At 34.0% G+C, this 24605-nt stretch overlaps 1 protein-coding gene across 1 annotated transcript in view; it reads left to right on the forward strand.

Moving 5' to 3' along the window:
• The first annotated feature begins 714 nt into the window (after nt 1–714).
• LOC135722963 (uncharacterized) overlaps nt 715–24605 on the forward strand; it is a 50464-nt gene continuing 26573 nt past the window's right edge. Inside the window, exons 1-3 of the mRNA XM_065244383.1 lie at nt 715–816; nt 2090–2419; nt 4795–5073. Coding sequence (XP_065100455.1) covers nt 774–816; nt 2090–2419; nt 4795–5073 — 652 coding nt within the window. The 5' untranslated portion in view covers nt 715–773. The remainder of the gene's footprint in view (nt 817–2089; nt 2420–4794; nt 5074–24605) is intronic.

Below are 24605 nucleotides of genomic sequence, written 5' to 3' on the forward strand. Positions count from 1 at the left end.
ACTGTAGTAAAACCATGGTTAATTTTTGTAAGGGCAGTTAACATTCATTAAGTCATGTGCTAGGTCTCATGTGACCAACATCTCCATTACAGCATTTAATGTCAATTTTCTGCACGTCAAAAAAGTTACCTAGTCAGGTGTTCAAATGTTGAGCTGCATATTGATATTTAACTGGGGTCATTGTTAGACATCCAAATCACGGACCTAGTTTGCACATCGCGCAGACATCCAGAATTGGTCTGGGACCAACGGACACAATATAGACATGATCTTCATGTCCATCAGACATCTAATGTTTAGTGAGCTTTATCATCGTTTATTTTCAGTATATTAAAGATGAGCAAGTTTCTTAAACATCAGGACAACATGATATCTTGACCATATTACAGTTTGCATTGAAGTTTGTGGCATTAAAGACATTCTTGCCTGAAGTTATTTTTTTTTTAAATGAAATGATATCTGATGTAAATAATAGTGTAAGATGCCAATGCAGTCGTATGTGAGTGACAGATAAAGCATTAGAGAGGTGAACACACATATAATGATGTGCAATGTGTTTAATGTTTCAAAACAGTAGCGTCGTCTTAATTCCTCTTTCTAAGATACATAAATGACTGTGACATCTGAATTTGAGTAAACCATACAAAGAAGTTTATTTTAGGTGCAGAAGAGCACTCAACAATTTATTTTGCGTTTAACTACAAAGTGTTCATCAGCTTTATGAGTTTTAGAAGTTTATCATTTCAGATTTCTGGACTGAAACCGCTGAAAAAATGATAAAATTTCTGATCTTTTTGTTGATGTGGCGTCTGACTGGTGAGTTATACAGTAAATGTGTTTATATGACTTCAATTATTTCACTTTTTGTGTGTTTTACAACATTTGCATTTCCTGTGATCAAATATTATTACTGATCTTTGAACTCAGTTTTTTTTTCTATTTGCTGGATTTAGGAGACTTTTTAGAGATGTGAGGCATTTTGCATCTTGTGTGTGCAATTCTAGAATTTGCGTGTTTGAAAAAAAAGGAAAGCTTTGGAAAATGTGTGTAAGCAGCTGAAAAACTGTAACGTGAGAATCTGCGTCTTAGACTGTGTGAAACTTTACAACCATGAAGTTCAGATTCAGATGGTGTGAAATAAGCAGCAATAAAGGAAATAGCCTGCGGGCCAAGTTTTTTTTTTGTTTTTTTTTGCTGAGTTCGCAATCACTTCACTTTATAATAGCACATACTGATATGTTTGTCATTTTACTACGAAGTGGTCATCAAGTTTATTGTTTCTGATTTCTGGACTGAACCCGCTGGAGAAAATGTTTGACAGTTTTCTGATCTGTTTGTTGATGTGGCGTTTGTTTGGTGAGTTATAAATGTGTTTTTATTACTTCAGTTCTTTAACTCTTTGTGCGTTTTACAGCATTAACATTACTAGTCTTTACTACTATATGCGATAATATCACAGCATGTATAATATTACAATATTAGTGTACATGTAACATCACTTCACTTTCAATTGGAAACTGTTCACATTGTCAGTCTGTCTGTTTGCTGCTAAAACTTCACATCTGTCATTATTCACTATTTGGCTGAGCAGTCGTCAGGTGGCTCACCAATACTTTTATATAATACATAAAAAAGTAAGCTGGACTAAAGTTCAAAGGAAAGAGTTTATTAAAAAAACTTGTGTAGCACATAGCAGCCATATATACAATCTTATAAAGTGACCTAATGTTGAGCTTTGATCAGACTTTGGGCGTCACACATTTGTAAACACAGATTCAATGTAAATGCGTCTGACTACAGCCAATTCAAAATCCACAATCATTCAGACTTATAGTTAAACACCCAACAGTTTGTTCAGTTATGACATTATTCACATCTAGAGTAAAATCATTTCTGTGTATGATGTTGTCTTTAATCTTCACTTACAGAAGCAGTAAATAACCTAAAAGTTTGACACCATTATGATTTTCATATTGATCTAAATAATTTTAACCAAAAAACACCAGAAAGATGCAGTTGTGGGTTATAATACATTTGACTTCTGCTGTTTCAGACAATCTTCAATCTTTGTCTCTGTTTGTGTGTGCAGGTGTGTTTGGGGATGAAGTGAAGTCAGTGTCAGTGATGGAGGGAGATTCTGTTACTCTAAACAGTAATATTACTGACATACAGAGAGTTGCAGTGATACTGTGGACATTTGGAGATGAAAATACTCTCATAGCTGAAATTGTTAAAGCAGCTAAAAGAGTCTCAATAAAAGCTGATGTTCCTGGTGGGAGATTCAGAGACAGACTGAAGTTAAATAATCAGACTGGAGATCTCATCATCACAAACATCACAACTCAACACACTGGACTTTATCAAATAATCATCAGCAGAACTGGAACGATCTCATTGAGATTCAATGTTACTGTCTATGGTGAGTAAAGATTTAAAGTTGATTTGTATTTTCACCTTCATTCAGTCGTGTTGTGGCTTCAGAGGCTTCAGATCTTTTAAAAGATAAAAAATGTTTCACATCTCAAATAAAACAGATTTTATTATTATTATCAGATTTAATACAAGAAGTCTGTAATGCATCTTTTCTTTGCATGTTTCTCTAAACACAGCTGTGAAACTCCTCGTTGTGTTTCAGGTTTTTAAACATCACAGTATCTGTTCAGACCAGCAGGTGTTATTCATGAACTAATAATAATAACAACTACACAACTGTTCATACAAATTAACAACTTTTGGTTAATTCTAAACATAATCATTTTTAACAGTTTACAACTTCACTTTGTTTGTTTGTAATAACAAATAAAACACAGAATAAAAATAAAACATCATTGTGACAGACATCACCATAAACTCTCATTCAATACATTAAACCTCTGATAAAAGCAGCTCTATAACTTACTGTTAATGCTATTCAAAGATCTGATTCAGACTCAAACTTCATTTCATTTTTTGTGTCAAAATGAACATCTCTCCCTAACCAGCAGTGCTTGGCGGGGCAAATGTAGGCCCCATATGGGTGAAGTTAATTAGATAATGAAGAGATGAACGAAGTGATGATTGACCATTAATGATAAACACCTGCTGTTAATAAACAGAATCACTAAAGAAAGATGAACAAGAAGAGAATAAAGACAAAATACCAGCAGAACCACAACAACTACAAAAAATAAATAAACATTTCTTGGTGGAGCTAATGTAGACTGTAAAATCCCCAGTGTTAAATTAACATTAACACTGCTTAATGTTTATATAGATCCACACTACAGAGTGTTAAAAAAGTAACACTTGAAGCATTTTACATCTTACATCTTACTTGTAGAGTTATTTATTAACTTAGGTCTAGATGTTTCATTTAAAGTCACCATTATTGTGATCAGTTGTTGTTTTAGTTGGACTCTTGACTCTTTATTTATTTTTTCTGCCTGCTATAACTTTGTGTGTTATATTTGTTATGGTAAACAAGAGACCATGTTGCAATTCCGTTATGGTGTTTAATACGTAATGTTGAACATCTAGATAATGTATTTATTCATTTAGCGTTTGCTCATTTTGCAGATGTATTGGTCTCTCTCAGTAATGTGATGCTACAGTATGATATCTGGCACTCTCAAAGCGGTTTGTCATTCTGAAGATTTTGAATCAATGTGTACTTCGATTAACCATGGTATAACTTAAACACACGAACATCAAGTCTCACAGTATGAATCTCAACAATGGTGACAAAGAAAAATGCCAAAATGTTCATGATTTTTTTTCATGCCGCAGTGCATTCTGGGAGTTCTGGATAAGATTTATTGATACCCAGAAAGCATTGCAGCATGAAGCTTTTCATTTTATGGTCACCATTATTGAGATCCATACTCAGATTCTTTATATTTGGGTGTCTAAATTGGACAACAGTTAATTTTGAACTAAACAGTATTTCAACTTTCTTTAAAATGATAAATGAGACTGCCAGATGTCATACTTCAGTATCACATTACTAACATAAAAAATATTTTTGGTAAGCAAACTAAAATAGCATATCAGTTTTTCTAAATTACAATCAACACTATATCCTCACCACCGCCGCCATAGAATCACACTGAACACTTCTGTCTCTTTCGCTGCCATAACAAACAGTTTTAAACACACCAAGTTACAGCAACCAGAAAACAACAAGTCAAAACAGAGTAAAGAGTCCAACTAAAACTACCACTGATCACAATAATGGTGACTTTTAATGAAAGAGCCAACATCTAGACCTAAGTTAATAAATAACTCTACAAGTAAGATGTAAGATGTAAAATGCTTCAAGTGTTACTTTTTTAACACTCTGTAGTGTGGATCTATATAAACATTAAGCAGTGTTAATGTTAATTTAACACTGGGAACTTTGCAGTCTACATTAGCTCCACCAAGAAATGTTTATTTATTTTTTGTAGTTGTTGTGGTTCTGCTGGTATTTTGTCTTTATTCTCTTCTTGTTCATCTTTCTTTAGTGATTCTGTTTATAAACAGCAGGTGTTTATCATTAATGGTCAATCATCACTTCGTTCATCTCTTCATTATCTAATTAACTTCATCACTTCTTCAACCCAACCACACCCATACTTGACTTTGGTTTAGTCCACATTGGCTTTAGTTTCTACAGAAGGTTCATGTGGGCTAAGTCAGATGGGGCCAGCATGAAACCTGGGTGCAAGCCCAGCTTGGGGCCCATATTGCAAGCCCATATGGGGCCTACATTTGCCCCACCAAGCACTGCTGGCTGGGTCATTTCTTTAATATTTTTATTCTCTCATGTTTTTACAGCTCATCTGCCCATTCCTGTCATCAGCAGAGACTCTTGTTCAAGCTCAAACTGTGTCTTTGTGTGTTCAGTGTTGAATGTGAGTGATGTGAGTGATGTGAGTCTGTCCTGGTACAAAGGAAACAGTTTATTGTCCAGCATCAGTGTGTCTGATCTCAACATCAGCAGCATCTCTCTTCATCTGGAGTGTCTGGATGATTCTTACAGCTGTGTGGTGAACAATTCAATCAGTAATCAAACTCAACATCTCAACATCACTGATGTCTGTCAGCCGTGTTCAGGTGAGTCAATTATGTTTTTTTCTTTAAACAGTTAATGTAATTTATATTTTCTATCATACGTGTTGTTCAGAGTGTTTGTGTCAGGCATTTAGGACAGATTTACACTAATGATTATTGTGTATTACAGATGTGATGACCTTAGTGTTGATAATATCTGTTGTGTTGCTGGTGTTCGTGTCTTCATTTGTGATTCACTGTTACTGCAGAAAATCTCAACAAAATCAACAAGAAGGCAAGAATTATTTACAAAAAAAAAAAAAAAAAAAAAAATATTGTTCACCTCTTAAAATGTCTATCCAGAACCTCTGATTCATATTATAATAATAAAGTAAAATATGCTCATTATATTAGCTGCTGTAAATAAAGACCTGAAGCTGCAGTTGTGATTTGTTGATCAGTTGATGATTTATATGTGATGATAAATACAGATTGTAAATGTATAATTCACGTGATTGTGTTTGTAGATGAGAAAAGTTTGTCAGAATACACGGAGATCATCTACAGACTTCAGATCAGAGATGACTGAAACATCACATCTGTACACTTTTCATGTGAATATGAGTGATTTCATAGCAGATGTGTAAAACTTCAACAGATTTATATTTATCTGATCAGTTTGTGTGATATTAATGTTTCTCATGACAGAAATCATCTGATAGATCTGTGTATTATTAACATCCATTTGTGTTTCATTTCATTATTACATTATTTTATTTATCATTCATTCAATTTCCTATTAACCCTTACTAATTTAATTATATATTAATTCATTTATTTTAATGTTTTATCATTCATTTTTATTTTTATTATTCTTTATATATTCTACTTATATTATATTAATTTTATTTTATCTAGTCATTCTATTCCAGATTGTTGTTTAATCTTAGTCATTTTGTAAACAGTATAAATCCTATTAATTTGACTAATTCTAGTTGTGTATTCTTGCGGTTCTGTAATAAAAAGTATTTATTAAAATACTTTTAAAATAAATTGAGTTTTTGTTGAAAGGTGAGTGAAAATAATTTGTATTATTAAAAGTATAATTTGTATGTAAACAATAAATTAACTCATTTATTAGATCAGTCAAAAGACCAATCTACTGTGATTAAATTTGAGTTTGAGCTTCGATCTGTATCTCTATTTTCTGGATTTAGGAGACATTCACGCTTCTGTTTTTTATCTTTATCTAAATTTCCCTTTAAATATAAAGACTTGTTAGATGTTTTATTTGGCTGAGCAGTCCTCAGGTGGCTCACCAATAATAACACATAAAGAAAAGTAAGCCAGACTAAAGTTCAGAGAAAAAGAGTACTGAAACTCATGTACTGTAGCATAGCTGCCTTCTAGATCTTCTAGGATCAGACCTTTATGTGCCACAAACAATACAACACTGATAAGACCTCTGTGATAAAGTGACCTAATGTTGACCTTTGATCAGACTTTAAAGCAACACTAAAGAGTTATTGCTCTTTGCTCCCCCTACAGGTTAGAAGCGTAATTGTTCATTACCACTGTCGTAAATACTGCAGCATAGCTGGCTCTGATTGGATTGTAGGTCTGCCGTAAGCTAATTTTTGTAGTTTTCACTTGAACTACAGGACCACTACCCGATGGTTGGAAACTTCTTTAGTGCGGTTTTGGACGATAGAGGGCTACAAAGCGAATGTGAAAGTGCCATTCACCCTGTTTTGAGTGGATGAACCACTGAAACTTTTTGGGAGACGTTATTTTAAGGTAAAAAAACTCTTTGGTGTTGCTTTAAGCGTCACACATTTGTAAACACAAACAAAATACTATTTAATGCTATTTATTTTAGTTGTATTTAAAGCCAAGGTATATTACAGTTTTTCTGAATTGCTAAAACACTAACCCCCAATCTCTGAACCAAATTCATAGTGGCCTAAACCCATTTGTCAAATCATGCACTCTTTTTGCAAAATTCTAAACACAAACTTCTCACTAAAACACACATTTCACACTGCAATGCACTTGTTTTATAAATGCTAAACACAGACAGGCAAAAGTTGAACACAACTAAAACACCGTTATCATCGAGTAAACACAACAACTCAAAATTCTACACACTTTTATCTAATGGTATTTTAACCAATTGTGTGAATTGGAAACAGTCTGAGAGGCAGATGAAGAGTATGAGGAAGAAAAGGACACCAGAGACGATGCAATTGGCAAAATTTACAGTTGGATTGCTGACTTTTTACAAAATACAAGTGCTGCTTACAGTAATATTGAAAACTTACTATTACTTGCAGTACTTACAGTAAAGTTTTCGCTATATTCACTGAACTAAACTTGTGATTACAGTAATAGAGATTTTTAACAGTATTTGTCAAGTGTGTTGTTATGTACAATAAACATGTATTTTTCTGTAAGCAGATCTCCTGGATGTTGTGTTTTCCATTTTTTAAGATAGTGTCTAATGGATGCTTGTATTGTTTTATATTATAGACTTATGTGTGTATGATTTGAAAGCTTAGTTTGATTTTGAGTTCAAGTGAAATGGTTTTGAAGCAATTGTTTGATTTTGCTAAAAGAGTCAGGGGTTCTGTGAATTTTGTTTAAAATTGGGATTTGTGTTTAAGGTTTTGAGAAAATGAGTGATGGTTTCAAAAAATGTGTTTTAGCAATTCAGAAAAACTGTAGAAGCTGAATGTTTTACAGTTTTTCTGAATTGCTAAAACACATTTTTTGAAACCATTGCTCATTTTCTCAAAACCTTAAACACAAATCCCAATTTCAAACACAATTTACAGAACCCCTGACTCTTCCAGCAAAATCAAACAATTCCTTCAAAACCATTTCACTTGTACTCAAAATCAAACTAAGCTTTCAAATCATACACACATAAGTCTAGAATATAAAACACTACAGAGCATCCATTAGACACTACCTTAAAAATGGAAAACACAACATCCAGGAGATCTGCTTACAGAAAAATACACGTTTATTGTACATAACAACACACTTGACAAATACTGTTAAAATCTCTATTACTGTAATCACAAGTTTAGTTCAGTGAATATAGTGAATAGTTTACTGTAAGTACTGCAAGTAATAGTACGTTTTCAATATTACTGTAAGCAGCACTTGTATTTTGTAAAAAGTCAGCAATCCAACTGCAAATTTTGTCAATTGCATCGTCTCTGGTGTCCTTTTCTTCCTCATACTCTTCATCTGCCTCTCAGACTGTTTCCATTCCACACAATTGGTAAAAAATACCATTAGATAAAAGTGTGTAGAATTTTGAGTTGTTGTGTTTACTCAATGATAACGGTGTTGTAGTTGTGTTCAACTTTTGCCTGCCTGTGTTTAGCATTTATAAAACAAGTGCATTGCAGTTTTGCTGTGTGTTTTAGTGAGAAGTTTGTGTTTAGAGTTTTGCAAAAAGAGTGCATGATTTGACAAATGGGTTTAGGCCACTATGAATTTGGTTCAGAGATTGGGGTTTAGTGTTTTAGCAATTCAGAAAAACTGTAATATTCAGACACTAGAAGAAGAAGAAACATCATCAACACAACATACACAACTGACAGATCAATAATGCTGAATGACAGCCCAGATAGCATGCAAACCATTGAAACAATGTTAAAAACAGTTGATTTGTCAATGTTAACTTCATTGAATCAATATCAGGTTTGCACCCTCCATTAATATTGAAAAAATATTGAGATTTCAACAAATCGCCATTATTGTGATCAGTGGTTGCTTTAGTTGGGTCCTTGACTCTTGTTATTGATGAAGTTAAATCTTTCTTTTCTATTTTTTGTGTTTGTTTGTGTTTATGTAGAAACACATCTGCATTGGAAAAGAAAGCTGTGTTTCAAAGTTAAGTTGAACTTGAAACTGATTGTTTTTTATGAAGAATTCAAGATTATATAAACTTAAGCTGCTTTACATGATTATGTTGATCCATTTTTGACATTTATAATTATTTTGGTTTGTAAATACACTGTGACAAGACAAACAGAGAAATTGCTAACACATTCAGACATCATTACTCATCCTACAAATCTCGATAATGGTGACAATCATCAAACAAATTCATATAAAACAATCAACTGCAATGCATGCTGGGAGTTATAAATTAGTTTAGTACTACGATGATACCCAGCATGCATTGCAGCATGAAGCTTTCTTTTGTTAATTGTCACCATTGATGAGATTCATAGACCGATTCATGATGTCAGAGATAAATACAGTAGTTTAGCTTTTTTAATGTGTATTTATAATCCTCAAAATAACAGACCTGACACTGTTTCCAACTAGTACTGGAAAATAATTTTTTTGCATAACTTTAACAGTATTTCATTAATATTATTTAGGTATATCTACAAGAATTTAAAACTACTTGATAACATTAGATATTTGTTTTCTTTGCAATAGCAGATGTATTTTAAAACACTGCTTCAGCAGCCAAAGAAAACTTACCATTGAAACACAAGAGTAAAGGGCCCAACTAAAGCAAACACTGATCACGATAATGGTGATTTGTTGAAATTTCAATATTTTTTCAATATTAATGGAGGGTGCAAACGTGATATTGATTCAATGGTATTAACATTGACAAATCAATGATTTTTAACATTGTTTCAATGGTTGCATGCTATCTGGGAGATCATTACATTAAATGTGTTTGAAGATGTTAAAGTCCTCTAAACACACAAACAATGAAAAAGATAAATGAGTAGTGACAATAAAGTCATTTAATACTTTAGGCTATAAATACTTTTAGGAGTGTGAATGTTTTGTCTGATCTCTCCTGTTCAGCTCTTCTGTGTCTGATGTCATAAACCAGTACAACAACAACAGCCACGCCCACCAGAACAAAGATGACCAATATTTTTTATGTGCCTGAAGAGAATGGTTTAAGAAAACTAAGTTACTGGGTTGATCTTTTTCACATTTTCTAGGTTGATAGAAGCGCTGGGAACCCAATTGTAGCACTAAAAAAATTGAAAAAGTCAGATTTTCATGCCATGGCCTCTTTAAATAATAAAGATGAGAAAAGGGTATCAGTTGAGTTAATTTGGTACAATTGAAACTAAATTAAATATTGAATGTGAGAATAATTTATTAACATTGAAATATTAAAGCAACACTTTGTAGTTTTTTTACCTTTAAATAATGTCTCTAAAATTATTTCAGTGATAGAACAGCTTTTAACTGGACAAATTGTACTGTTGCTGCAACCTGAGCAGCCTCCTAGCTGCTACAAGCACACTCTGAAAGTGGCGGTGGAGGGTAGGAAACATAGCCCCGCCCCGCCCCTCCCCCTGCCTGCAGAAGAGTGTCTGATACCAGGCACTGTTGCTCTTTTCAACCACATGGGGGAGCTGTAAGTCATTTTTACATGGAAACTACATAGTTTTGCTTTAAAATGTAACACACATACTGTACGGTGCTACAACAGTAATACTGGTATCAATGTTAAAAAAATACACATTTTAGCACAATACTGTCTTGGGTAAGTGACATATACATGATTTGCAGTTGAGTATAGCACATTGAAACCACATATTTGCTCATTTATCATCTTTAATGTATAATTTGGTAATGAAATTTATTTTATTATCTAAGAAGAATGTTGAGTGATTTTCAAATGTGGTTTGTTTTTGCTTTTGGCCGATAGTGTGTGTAGTGTTTTTGGACACATTTGATACAGTGTTCATTTCTCAATTATTCATTTTTGTTCAGATGTCCACTCGATCGTCACCTTCTACACTCAACTAGAGGGAACCAGAAAGGATTTTTATGCTGTAACTGAAGTGGACGGGCTGAAGGTTTTTTACAGAGGACTGGAAACAGGAATTACAAAACAGGAAGAAAATGCAGGAGATCTCTGAAAAAAACATCCGCATTATGAATGGCCGTCTTAACTCAAATAAAGGTATGTTAAGGGACATATATATCACTATAAGATCCCTTTTACAATTTACAGAAAATTCTGTTTTTTATTTCTTTCTCCCAGCTACGCAGACTTTTCAGAGGACATTTGGCTGTACGTGGAATGACAAAAATGATGACGTGGGAGCATTTGACACATATGGTTATGAAGGAGAGAATTTCATCTCACTGGACATGCAAGAAAAGAAATACGTAGCTTTTTCACCAGAAGCATTTCACACTAGAGACATGTGGAACAGAGATAAGAACCAGCTTGAGTTTTTAATAAACTATTACAACAAAGATTGCATTTTTTGGCTGAAGATGTCAAACCTTCGCAAAACTGATTCGAAGAAAAAAGGTAGGCTAATATATCTTTAAAGAGATCAATTAAAAAAGATGGTGATAAGGAAAATACAGTTTTTTTCAGTCGCTAACAAGCATTTGTCCAATCAGTTGTCACATTTTCAAAACTCTAAACACAATTAGCACAGCATCGGTCTTTTGTGGCCATACCATTCATTCATTTCATGTCGTTTTCACACAATATGCAGTCAGTAAACACATTTCCACAATGCTTACATTTTCTTAACAGACAAGCTATACCTCCCACCAAAATTATGGATTGTTTTTATTTACAAATGCTTACACACAACATCTCACAATAGCAAAAACAATATTCCAAACCATAGATACAGTATAAAAAGCTTTATATTGGGTAAATTGGGCCAACCACAGCTGATTCCAGTCTGGCTTAGGTTATTTTTTCTTTTACATTGATACTTATACAGTAAAAGCAGGACTTTGAGGAATGATGTTTTTGAAAACAGAAACAGACAAACACTGTAATGTCTGGACGAGGAAGCAAGGGGCACATGGAGAAGAGCTGGCCCAGTGAGAGGTGCAGTGAGAAATGCAGGTGCAGAGAGAAGTGAAGTGAGAGATGCAGTGAGAGGAGCAGGGCCAGGGAGAAGAGCAGGACCCAAGGAGAGGGCAATGTAGAGGTGTAAGAATGCATGGTGGTGGCATTCCAAGGGCTGCAAGAACATTAGTCAGTGATGAAATTCATTGATTTCAATAAGAGAGGCTGGTGAAAGAGTGCAGCCCAATTTTAGGAGGTTGCCTCCATTATACGCATCTTTCAACAAACCAACAGGTAAGTATTGCATTTTACATGGATTGTTTCTATTCTCACTTTACATATCAATAAGGTCATACAGTAATGAATATGTAAAAAAATGTTGTCCCTCTAAAGAATGCAACGTCTTCCACCCTCTGGGGGAAGAGGAAAGCTCCTCAAAAATGATCAAGATCAATACTGTAAAACTTTTTCTGTTCTATCATATTGTGTTTCTACTTTACCTCCTGTAGTCAAGAGCAAGGGGAAAAACTGATTTTTACTGAAATGCTTTTGAATGTGAACATTGCTGTACATGTGGACATACAGTTCCCAACCAAAAACAGTGGATTGCATGTTTTGCATGCAAATACCTGTAAAACTGAAACATAAAAGTCTATGCCGTTTTTGTAATGTCAACAATAGCCAGTATTTTGAAACCTGGTGTACTTTAATTGATTGCATGTACCTTGTGAAGTGAAAAGAAGTGTTATTCTTTGAAAGAATAATTTTATTTTGAGTCAGATTTCCAGTGTTTTGGTAAAGGTATTATGTGCAGATAAATGAAGAGTTAGTATTTATTTAACAAAATGTGTTTTTGAGAAGAAAATTATGCATTTGGCCAATTGTGTTTTGTAGGTAGATCTCTGTGTTAAGTGTTTTGAAAAATTATCTGAAGTATGGGTAAGCGCTTGTTAGCTATTGAAAAAAACTGTAAAACAACACATTGATTCTCTAAACATCATAAACATTTACAGCATCTTCAGCATTTTATTGCATTCTGAGGTAAACAAAATAACAACATAACACCATAAAGTTACTATGGTATAAACAAACTAACATGGCATTATGGTACTTTTTATTAGCATTGATTGAAGCCAATGATCAGACCTAGCGAAACAGAAATCTGTTGTTCTGAATGATGTCTGAACTTTAGTTTTCATTTAATCTCATAGCGGCTAAGACAGAAACTTTATATTTCCTTCATCTTTTTGAACTTCCCAAGCTAGTTGTGCTTCTTCAGTTTTACTAATACATCAGATTTTGAAGGTCTGAAACAGGGAAGACTCTGCTGACACTTTGAAACACCGTAGTACTAAATAATCATCATATTCATATACCATTGTATTTACTTAGTACTCAGAGGAACTTAATTGCCATGACACATTTCAGCAACAGTAGTTTGAAAGCCTAGCCTGGATGCCAGCCGAACTTAGCCCCGCCCACAACATTTGAGGTCAGGAAATTCGGACTAACTTTGAGTATGACGACGTCAGGCTAATGAACGCCACTAAATTGTTTTGTATTCTCTGTAATGATAAGATATCGTGTTGTCCTGTGGTTGTTGTATTAATCATCTTTAATATGTTGAACATAAACAGTGGTCTTGTCTCAGATTATAAATAGATGCAGATTGATGCTGTATATACCCACCAAACATGAGACGTCCGCTCGACGTGCAGATCATGTCTATATTAGGTCGGTTGGTCCAGGCTCTTATCTGTACGTCTATACAACGTGCAGATCAGGTACAGTATCTGGACGTCTGACTATGACCCCTATTGGACGTCAGCTAGACGTCCAAAAGGGGTTCGGGAAATCAATTCAAAAACATTTTATACAAATGTGGTCTATGAGTTCTGAGTCAAAAAACATAAACATCACGTGTATTTTTGTAGAAAAATTTTGTTAAGCTGATAAAATAATGTAATCTTTATATATGAATGAGTGTTCAAAAACATAGCACTGCTCATAGATAAAGTTCCACCTTAAATGTTCTCTCTCTCTCTCTCTCTCTCTTTTTAATTAACAGAGATGTATATGCTGACGTTTTATTGAAAATGTTTTGTCACCATAATGACGATCAGTGATTCCTTTAGTTGGGTAGTTTGACTCTTCATGAGTGTTTGGTCTTTGTAAGAGTGTTTGCTAAAGCATGTTATTTGTTGCAAAGAAAATTTGTTATAAACAAAACTCACATGTGGATCTTACAACTTCATTGAAAGTTCACCAAGAGTAATGCCACATATGTAAAGTCTGTAAATTAATTTTGTAAACCATGTAGTATTGTCTCAATTTCTCTGTTGATTTGAGGTGTCACATCCAACTTATTTTTTAGGTTCATACCACCACTGGGAAGCGCTTATATACAATTAAAAGTCCAGATTTCATTGTCACACATGCAGACATCAAGAATCAGCCCATGAATCACAACAGTGGTGACAATCTCTGGACTCATGAGTTTTATAATATGCTGGTGCAATGCATTGCAACATGTAGAAAACTCACCATCGCTGTGATTCATGGGCTGATTCTTGATGTCTGCATCTGTGTCAAAAAATTTTAGACTTTACATTTTTGATTGCAGCCATGAGATTTCATTTTCAGTTACAGTAGGCAGCAGTATGCCCCGAAGTATGTTTATTGCAGTTTCAAACAAAAATTAGACCGTAGTTTACTTTTAAACGAAATTTATGATGTTTTATCTGTGTTATTAGTTCAGTTATATTATATCATCACTTCTGACCATCAATGTAATTAATGTGAAGCCACAAGTAAGTTGGTGCGATAATAATGTGTTTTAAAGAACGCCATCATCAAGCACACACACTACAATATAAAAACAAAGAGTCAAACTACCCAACTAAAGGAAACACTGATCACCATGATGGTGACAAAACATGTTCAATAAAACATCAGAATCTTGTAAATTCTCAAAAACGAGCCGTAGAAATGACAAAAAATAGAGTGAATTTGGTTTGTTTAGTCAGTATGGTCCTACTTCAAAACAATGCTTTGTTAAAACAACTTTTTGTAATGGTGATGACATTGCTTTAGAGAATGTACATGTAACAATTATCCAGCGAGAGCAAGTGTGGGAGGGAGAGTGAAGTTCACCTCACTTCACTTCAATTATTGAACGATAGAGAGAGAGAGAGAGAGAGAGAGAGACAGAGAGAGAGAGAGAGAGAGAGAGAGAGAGAGCAAGATTGCAGACGCAGACAGTTAAGGTGGAACTGGTATATTTGGGAATTATCTATAAGCAATATTTTTTAACATTTATTCATATATAAAGATTATATATACACATATAATGTCTAAAATGGCCACATTTTAAATAGTTTACTTTGCGTGGAGGTCCCCTTGACATCAATATTGGATGTTCAGAACAGGTCATAAAAAGACGTCATAAAAACTTTCATTCTGGCTCCTCATGGGACGTCGAAATGACGTCTTTTTAAGACGCTTTGCTCAGTGGGTATTGTGTGCAGTCACAGAAAGAGAAACAATGTGATGGTATTGCTGTTAAATTAAATTAAATTATATGCTGTATTTATTTGACATCGGTTTTATAATGCGTCTTAGACTGTGTGACAGTTTACAACCATGACGTGCAGATTCAGATGGGGTGAAATAAGCAGCAATAAAGGAAATAGCCTGCGTGCCAGGCAAGATTTTTTTGCTGAGTTTGCAATCATTTCCCTTTATAAAAGCACATACTGATGGGTTTGTCATTTTACTACGAAGCGTTCATCAAGTTTATCATTTGAGATTTCTGGACCCGCTGGAGAAAATGTTTGACAAATTTCTGATCTGTTTGTTGATGTGCCGTTTGATTGGTGAGTTATAAATGTGTTTTTATTACTTCAGTTCTTTCACTTTTTGTGTGTTTTACAGCATTTACATTACTAGTGTTCACTACTCAACAAAACAAATATGAGACAGTATCATAGCCTGTATTGTTATAATATTGCAAATATAATTGTACATCTGTAACATTATTTCACTTTCAATTGCAAACGGTACATCAGTCTGTCAACCCCTTGACTTGCAGGGATCACTGATCCCGGATTATTGTTGTTCAAAATCAATTACTTGTCAAAACATCACACTCTTCTGGACAAAACACATCACAAGGAAGGTTTAAGGCTCCAGCTTCGATATTTGACCACTGGTTATGATTAAACTGGTTTGCAGTGACATTAATTTCTTAATTTATGCCAGGAGTGCAAAATAGATAATCTGTAACGTTGGTTATTTTGAATAGAAATCATCACTCATAAAACATTAATTCTCATCTTCTCCGGTTTATTTGTGTTCAAATACATAAAATATACAGAATCCACTAGGGCTATTAGTACTGGTGCACATATTTGGAGAAATAATGATTAATTATCACATGTTAGTAAAATATTTAGTCATACAGAATAAGATTTCTATAAATTTTCCACTGAATTATGCGATCTGAAGAGCTCAAACAGCGAACGGAGTGAGATGTGTCTTATCTTCCTGATTTGCGTCAGATTTGACCTCAGAGCTCTATCATTTGCTGTACAGCTGTCAATCATCTCACATGGTTCAACGTGCACTGCAGCAGCAGTAATGCAATATTTAGAAAATTTACTCTTGTACTCTTGATACTCAAGTACTTTTAAAAACAAGTACTTCAGTACTTTTTCTTAAGTAGACATCTGACTGTACTTTTACTAGTACTTAAGTTAAATTTAGCAAAGGGGTATCTGTACTTTTACTCAAGTAATGAAGCTGTGTGCACTGTCCGCCTCTGTCTGCATGTACAATCTTCAATCTTTGTCTCTGTTTGTGTTCTTCAGGTGTGTTTGGTGATGAAGTGAAGTCAGTGTCAGTGATGGAGGGAGATTCTGTTACTCTACACACTGATATTACTGAAATACAGACAGATGATGTGATCGAGTGTAGGTTTGCAGATGAAGAGGCTCTCATAGCTACTATAAATAAAACAGCTAATATAGTCAGAATAAATGCTGATGTTCATGATGGGAGATTCAGAGACAGACTGCAGGTGAATAATCAGACTGGAGATCTCACCATCACAAACATCATAACTCAACACACTGGACTTTATCAAGTAATCAACAGAAAGACAACCAATATCTTATACAGATTCAATGTTACTGTCTATGGTGAGTAAAGATTTAAAGTTGATTTGTATTTCTCCTTCATTCAGTCGTGTTGTGGCTTTAGAGGCTCAGATCTTTTAAGAGATTAAAAATATTTCACATCTCAAATAAAACAGATTTTATTATTATCATCAGATTTAATACAAGAAGTCTGTAATGCATCTTTTCTTTGCATGTTTCTCTATACACAGCTGTGAAACTCCTCGTTGTGTTTCAGGTTTTTAACCCTCACAAGCTACTATTTTCCTGTATAGGTTAGAGTTCCCTGGGGGTAAAAATGTCCCCAGAAATTAAAAGGGTGATCCAAGAAAATATAAGAATTTTTAATGATACAAATAATATGTCTTTTTTGTTTACTTCCCATCTATACATTAATGGTGTGTTTTGGGAAATATAAAGTACTTTTGTACCTGTTTACCACTCAATTCCTCAACTGCACCATTAGCTTGCCTGTAAAATATCAATTTTGTTATGAAAAATTCACATACATTATTATCTAAATTTGATTTAAATTGTTTTTAGATATAGATCTAGATGTTATGTGTTGAATTCGACCATTTGGTGTTTAGAAAAAACACTCGTTTTACTGGTGGTGGCGGCCAACTGCTCACATCACTACTTTAGTGAAACATTTTGTGAATTCATGTTTATATAAACATGAGAAAGGACATTAAAAATGAAAAAAAAAAAAATTTTCAAATAGTAGAATTTGAGTAGTTGATGATGCATTTTGAAATGTCTGTTTTTTCAAAATGCCACAGAAATTTGACTAAATGTGTGTGTGTGTGTGTGTGTGTGTGCGTGCGTGCGTGCGTGCGTGCGTGCGTGCGTGCGTGTGTGTGTGTGTGTGTGTGTGCGCGTGTGTGAGTCTGTGTTTGTGCATGTGTGTATGTGTACTCACCTGTGTGCGTATTTTACATCTTTGTTTTGCATCTGTGGCTGTTTTTTGCCAAATTCTGTGTAAAATGCTCTCTGTGGCAGTCATACCTTTGTGTGTTTGTGTGTGTGAGTGTGTGTGTGTGTGTGTGTGTGTGTGTGTGTGTGTGTGTGTGTGTGTGTGTGTTTGTGTGTGTGATTGAGCATGTCCCCTGCAAGTAAGCTTACGATGGGCCTGTATGGGCATAGTCTAAGGGCCCCGCACAGGTTTGCTCACTGGCGAAACGTTGGCCCCTTAGCGCTGGCCCTGCATGGGCAGCCCTCACTTAGCCCCCAGGAAGCCCTCACATAGAGAAATCCAGAGTTTAATGAACACTGCTGGATGTATATATTGTCCCAATCTTACAGAGTGTTAAAAAGTAACAATGAAGCAGAATTAAAAGCGCTGTTATCCTCTCTCTCACCATCTCTGTCTGAAACCTAAAATTGCATTTTCACATCTTATTGGTAGAGTCATTTTCTTACTTTAGGTTGAGATTTTGTTTCATTTAAAGTCACCACTATTGTGATCAGTGTTTGATTTAGTTAAACTTGACTCGTGACTCTTACATTGTTCAATCGTTTGATTGCTATAACTTTGTGTGTTTAAGACATGTTTGTTATAGCAGAGTGCAATACTTTGGTGGTGGTCAGTTCAGTAAATAAAGTGTAAATATCATCATATAAAAACGTATGTATTAATTTATTGTTTGCACACTTATCAGAAGGATCTTTCTCTGACAATGTGATACTATAGTACGAGATCCAGCTCTCTCTTAGCAGTTTGTCTTTCTGAAGAATTTTGAAACACTGACACTCAAAACTAACTGCTCTACAATGTAGACACACAAATATCAAGAATCAGAGTATGAATCACAATGATGGTGACAATAAAATGAAAAGCTTCATGCTGCAATGCATGCTGGGTATCAACAAATTACAAATCTCATCCAGGACTCCCAGAATGCACTGCGGCATGAATAAATAATGACTTTTATTTACCATTTTCTTTGTCACCATTGTTGAGATTCATACTCTGATTCTTGATGTCTGTGCATCTACATCGTTTAGCGGTTAATGTTTATGTGCAAACTATCAAAATACTTCAGAATGATAAACTGCTAGTTCTGGACCTTACACTGTAGTATTTCATTCATAACAGATAATGATGCTTCTAATGAGGGGGGAAAACTATATTAATAAATCTGTTCATTAAATGATTATGTTTTATGTTGTTTATGTATCAACCATCAATATTCAATTACTATAACCTTTTCTTTGCTATAACATGTGTCTTAAATACACTTAGATATAGCAGCTAGAAAACACTAACAAGCCAACGGTCAAGAGTCAAAGTCCAACTAAAACAACCACTGATCACAATAATGGTGACTTTAAATGAAACAGCCAACATCTTAACATAAGTTAAGAAAATGACTCAGGTTTCAGACAGAGATGTTGAGAAAGAGGATAACAGAGCTTTTAATTCTGCTTCATTGTTACTTTTTAACACTCTGTAAGATGGGACAATATATACATCCAGCAGTGTTCATTTAACTCTGGGGATTTTTCTGTATGAGGGCTTCCTGGGGGCTAAGTGAGGGCTGCCCGCGCAGGGCCAGCGCTAAAGGGCCAACGTTTTGCCAATGAGCAAACCTGCGCGGGGCCCTTAGACTAGCCCTAAGTGGGCCCATAAAGGGCCATCGTAGGCTTACTTGCAGGGTCTTTTCTATATTGCACTTGTGCTGTAGTACCAGGCATACCTTGATCTGTGTCAACATTTTCAGATTTTTTTTCTGGATGCATTCATTTTATTTGATGAATAACAAGAAAAAAAATATTTATTTGCATTTCCCATTCATTTCAATTGGGGTCATTTTTACCCCCAAAGGGCCTCTTTTGGTGAATTTTTTTACACCTCTTTAGAACGACCGAATCAAGCCCAGTTTTTTATATGAATCTTGACAGATAATCTGGAAAACTCACAAAATCTTATTCCACTGAGATGAAGGGAACCATGTTTTTAACTAAATAAAAGTGGCTTGGGGAAGATTGACTCACACATGAGCTAGGGCTGTGCAAAAAATCGACTGCGATTATCATGCGCGTGTCATCAGTAAAGCCGTTTCGGTGATTAGTATTAAATCGCCATCAGCTGATCGATTTTTTGCACAGCCCTAACATGAGCTAATAATAATAACAACTACACAACAAATTTAGTTTTATTCTAAACTTAATTAAATAACCTTAATCAAGACCAAAAAGTGAACTTGTGACATTTGAAATGTGACCTTAATTCCAGTGAGTAGTGAACAGGCACGCACGCACACGCACGCACGCAAACACACACAAGACTCGGACCAGCGGCCTTCAAAACAAAGAAAACAGAGAAGAAATCTATTACTGTGAAAGACACAGAAAGCATTTGAGGAGACAAAAAGACAAACAAAATGATAGACAAATAAAACACAGACGATGTAATAAAAATAAAAAATCATTAGAAGATTAGTTGAAGATGACATACACATATGTTGATGTGTGATGATGAAACAAACACACACTGACAGACATCACAATAAACTCTCATTTAATACATTAAGCCTCTAATAAAAACAGATCTATAACTTACTGTTAATGTTATTCAGAGATCTGATTTAGACCCAAACTTCACTTCAGATTTCATTTCTTAATCCTTTAATAAATTTATTCTCTCATGTTTACAGCTCATCTGCCCATTCCTTACATCTTCAGAGACTTTGATCAATGTTATTCTTCATCATCATCATCATCATCATCATCATGTGTGTTATGGTGTTTAGTGATGGAATTGATAGATGTGAGAGATGTGAGTCTGTCCTGGTACAAAGGAAACAGTTTATTGTCCAGCATCAGTGAGTCTGATCTCAACATCAGTAAGTTTTATCTCAACATCAGACTCTCTCTACCTCTGGAGGTTGAATATCAGGATACAAACACATACAGATGTGTACTCAACAATCCCATCACAAACCAAACTCAACATCTCAACATCACTGATCTCTGTCAACCATGTGGAGGTGAGTCAAGTGTTTTTCTACTGCATTTTTAACAGTCAACTGTAATATTTTCTACCAAATGTGTTGTTTGCAGTTTCTGTGTTAGGCATTTGAGGATACATTTACACTAATGATTATTTTCTCTATGTGTATTTAAGAATTCTTCCTGAGATCAAGAGGGTTGATAATATCTCTTGTGCTGCTGGTGTTCGTGTCTTCGTGTGTGATTCACTGTTGCTGTTACTGCAGAAAATCTCAACAAAATCAACAAGAAGGCAAGAATTATTTACAATTAGTATAAACATTAAATTTGTAAAAAAAATCTATCTAAAATTTTTTATTCATATTATAATAATAAAGTAAAATAAACTCATTATATTAGCTGCTGTAAATAAAGATGTGAAGCTGCAGTTGTGATTTGTTGATCAGTTGATGATTTATATGATAAATACAGATTGTAAATGTATGATTCACGTGTTTGTGTTTGTAGATGAGAAAAGTTTGTCAGAATACACAGAGATCATCTACAGACTTCAGATCAGAGATGACTGAAACATCACATCTATACACTTTTCATGTGAATATGAGTGATTTCATAGCAGATGTGTAAAACTTCAACAGATTTATGTTTATCTGATCAGTTTGTGTGATATTAATGTTTCTCTCTGACAAAAAAATCATCAGATAGATCTGTGTATTATTAACATCCATTTGTGTTTCATTTCATTATTACATTATTTCATTTCATTCATTTCATTCATTCAATGAAATTTACGTACTAACCATTACTAATTTAAATTTATATTCATTCATTATTTTATCATATTTAACTTATAATGAAATTAATATATCTGTTAATTTTATTCTACATTATATACTGTTTTTTAATCTTATTGTCAGTGCTGTATTCTCTCAATAGTCTCCATCTCAAGGTTTTTATCAACGTCACAAGAATGTTGTGAAACAGTAAATTTCCACTGTCTGTGTTTGATATGAATGCCACCTGTGTCACCTATTCATTTTGTTCAGAGTTTTGACTTACAGTGACATTACAAGATCACATTCAGTAGAGATGAATCACAGCAGATATGTGATTATAAATATTACTGAATTGTTTTGTAATATTTTAAAATGATTCTTTGTATGTGGATTTTAAGTGAATTTATAAAACGCTTCTTGATTCGGCTATAAGGTAAGAAACTCAACCTTATTTTTTGAAACTCCGGAATGGTAATGTTAATTAATAAAGAGAATAAATTGTTATTAATCATATTTCTTCATTCCCTTACGAAAATTAACCATGGTTTTACCAGAAAACCATTGTTATTGTAGTAAAACCATGGCAACTACAAAATAACCATGGTTTTGACAACCACGGTTTTCAAAAACCATAGTTAAACCATGATTAGTGTAGTAAAACTATGGTTTTGCTGATAGTAATCAATGCACCAAAAAAAACATGGTTACTACATTTTACCACAATAAAACCATGGTTAATTTTCATAAGGGATTTATTTGGGTTTATCAGCCAGACAGTTATATAAAACACATAGGCTACTTTAGTAGGATTTGTATAGTTTTGATGTTAAATTATATTTGGTATACAATGTTAAAATTAAATGAATTAAAAATTACATGTTCTGTAATAATTTTACATTTAAAGCAAAATATCAAAAATTACAAACACAAGGCCTAAATCTGTGTCAAAGTTTTCTGTTTGTCTACAAATTGATAAAAAAAATGAAAATGTATGTAAACATTTACCATGTTCATTTCATGTTGCACATTTTATTCAACACCCCTTACTATCACAACATTAAATTATGTCATCATATAAAACTCAAATTGTCCCTTAATATTGTGACTTTTGGAGTCTTTTGAGGTCCAAACATCAGATGTGTGTGATTTTCCAGCAAATTAATCTCAGTTTCACTCTGATCTTAAACACGCTCATGTTCTCAGAAAGTACTTTTGCGGACATGAAAAAAAAACACACATATTACCACACACGCACGCACGCACGCACGCACACGCGCGCGCACACACACACACACACACACACACACACACAAACACAAGTGCACAACACACACTTTCCATATAACCCAATCTCAAACTTTATCTCAAGCACCCAGCAAACAGAAAAACCGTATATATTTAGTAGATCAGATCTTAACCAAACAAACAGCCCACATCAAGATTTCAGATGAAGCAGAAATGTTTTAACTTCTTACACCCTGAAGCTATTTTGGGGATTTTCGCCTGGATTTGGCCTACCCAATTTCAAAAGCATCCCATACCCACATGCAGAGGTTTACATACAAAAGTTTGGTATCATTTTACAGGTAACCCTTTGAAATTACATAAAACACTGTTAAAAGTGGTAAACATGGTTGTATGTGATATCAGTCCTCTAATAAACACAAAAATAAATAGGCGCTTTTTGATGTTTTTTTCTAAAGTTTTTATTTGAAAGTATATAACTCTGGTCCTGGGTATCTCAGGTCCCTGCAGACAGTTTTGTTTGATTCCAGCAATTGTCAGCTTACAGAGGAAAAAGTAATTTTTTCTCTATCATAATCTATGCAAAAGTTATTTACTCCAACTGAAGGGAGGAATAATACCCTTTTTGTATACAATTTCTGCATAAGAACATTTGAAGTGTCCCCATAACCACATACAGTGGAATAAATGCAATTTCTTTATATCATTTTAAAGAAAACCCTTTGAAGTTACATAAAAAGCTGCTGTTTGTGACAAATTTTGTTATTTATGTTGTTTTTCATATGATGAAACACCAAATTTTCTTTTTTATGTTGTAAATACTGTCTTTGATAGTGTATAACTCTGGTTTCTTTGTGATCTAGCAGACTGCAGACAGTTCTGGTTGTTAGCAGCGGCAGACAGTAAACACCCAAAAAAAGAATGAACTCTTTAGCATGTCACATTCAAAAGTTATTCTTATTTTACTAAAGGGTGTGAAAATACATTTTTCATATAAATATTAATTTTTTGTTTTGCACATATAATAAATAGCAAGGGATTAATTATGCACACAACCAAAGAAAATGCTGTGAATGGACTCATTGTTTAGAGTAGGACCTAAAATAAAAGATGGTGTATAATTTGTGGCTATATGTGCTATCGGAGGCAGTTCACACTCAAGTTTCACATATGTTTACAAAAGACCATTTTTTACCTTATTATTCATTAAAAGATTGTTGGATATGTGTTGATATTAGAACAAAAATAACGCTGTAGTCTTATTCCTGAGAGTGAGAGCTTTCATTTGATATAAGACTTGCCCATATTTGTCATTTTTGAAAAATATGAAATATGTAAATATTAAATGATATAATAAAATATTGGGGGGGTGATAGTGTAAATTAAGTGTAAATAACTTTCATACAGTAAAAGATGTGTCAAAGTGATGCATATCTGCAGAAAGTAGAGACTCTAAGCTTTCAAACAGTATCTCATATGTGTTACTGGGGTCCATGACGGAGTATCAAAGATTAAAAGAATATTTTATATTAAGTCAAAATACAAAATTCTGGACCCGGGACAGGGTCCTCAGGGTTGAAGAGGTTAAACTGCAATAATATTTAAAGTTACTAACTGAAT

The sequence above is a fragment of the Paramisgurnus dabryanus genome, chromosome 24 (genome assembly GCF_030506205.2).
Source record: "Paramisgurnus dabryanus chromosome 24, PD_genome_1.1, whole genome shotgun sequence".
Classification (NCBI taxonomy): domain Eukaryota; kingdom Metazoa; phylum Chordata; class Actinopteri; order Cypriniformes; family Cobitidae; genus Paramisgurnus; species Paramisgurnus dabryanus.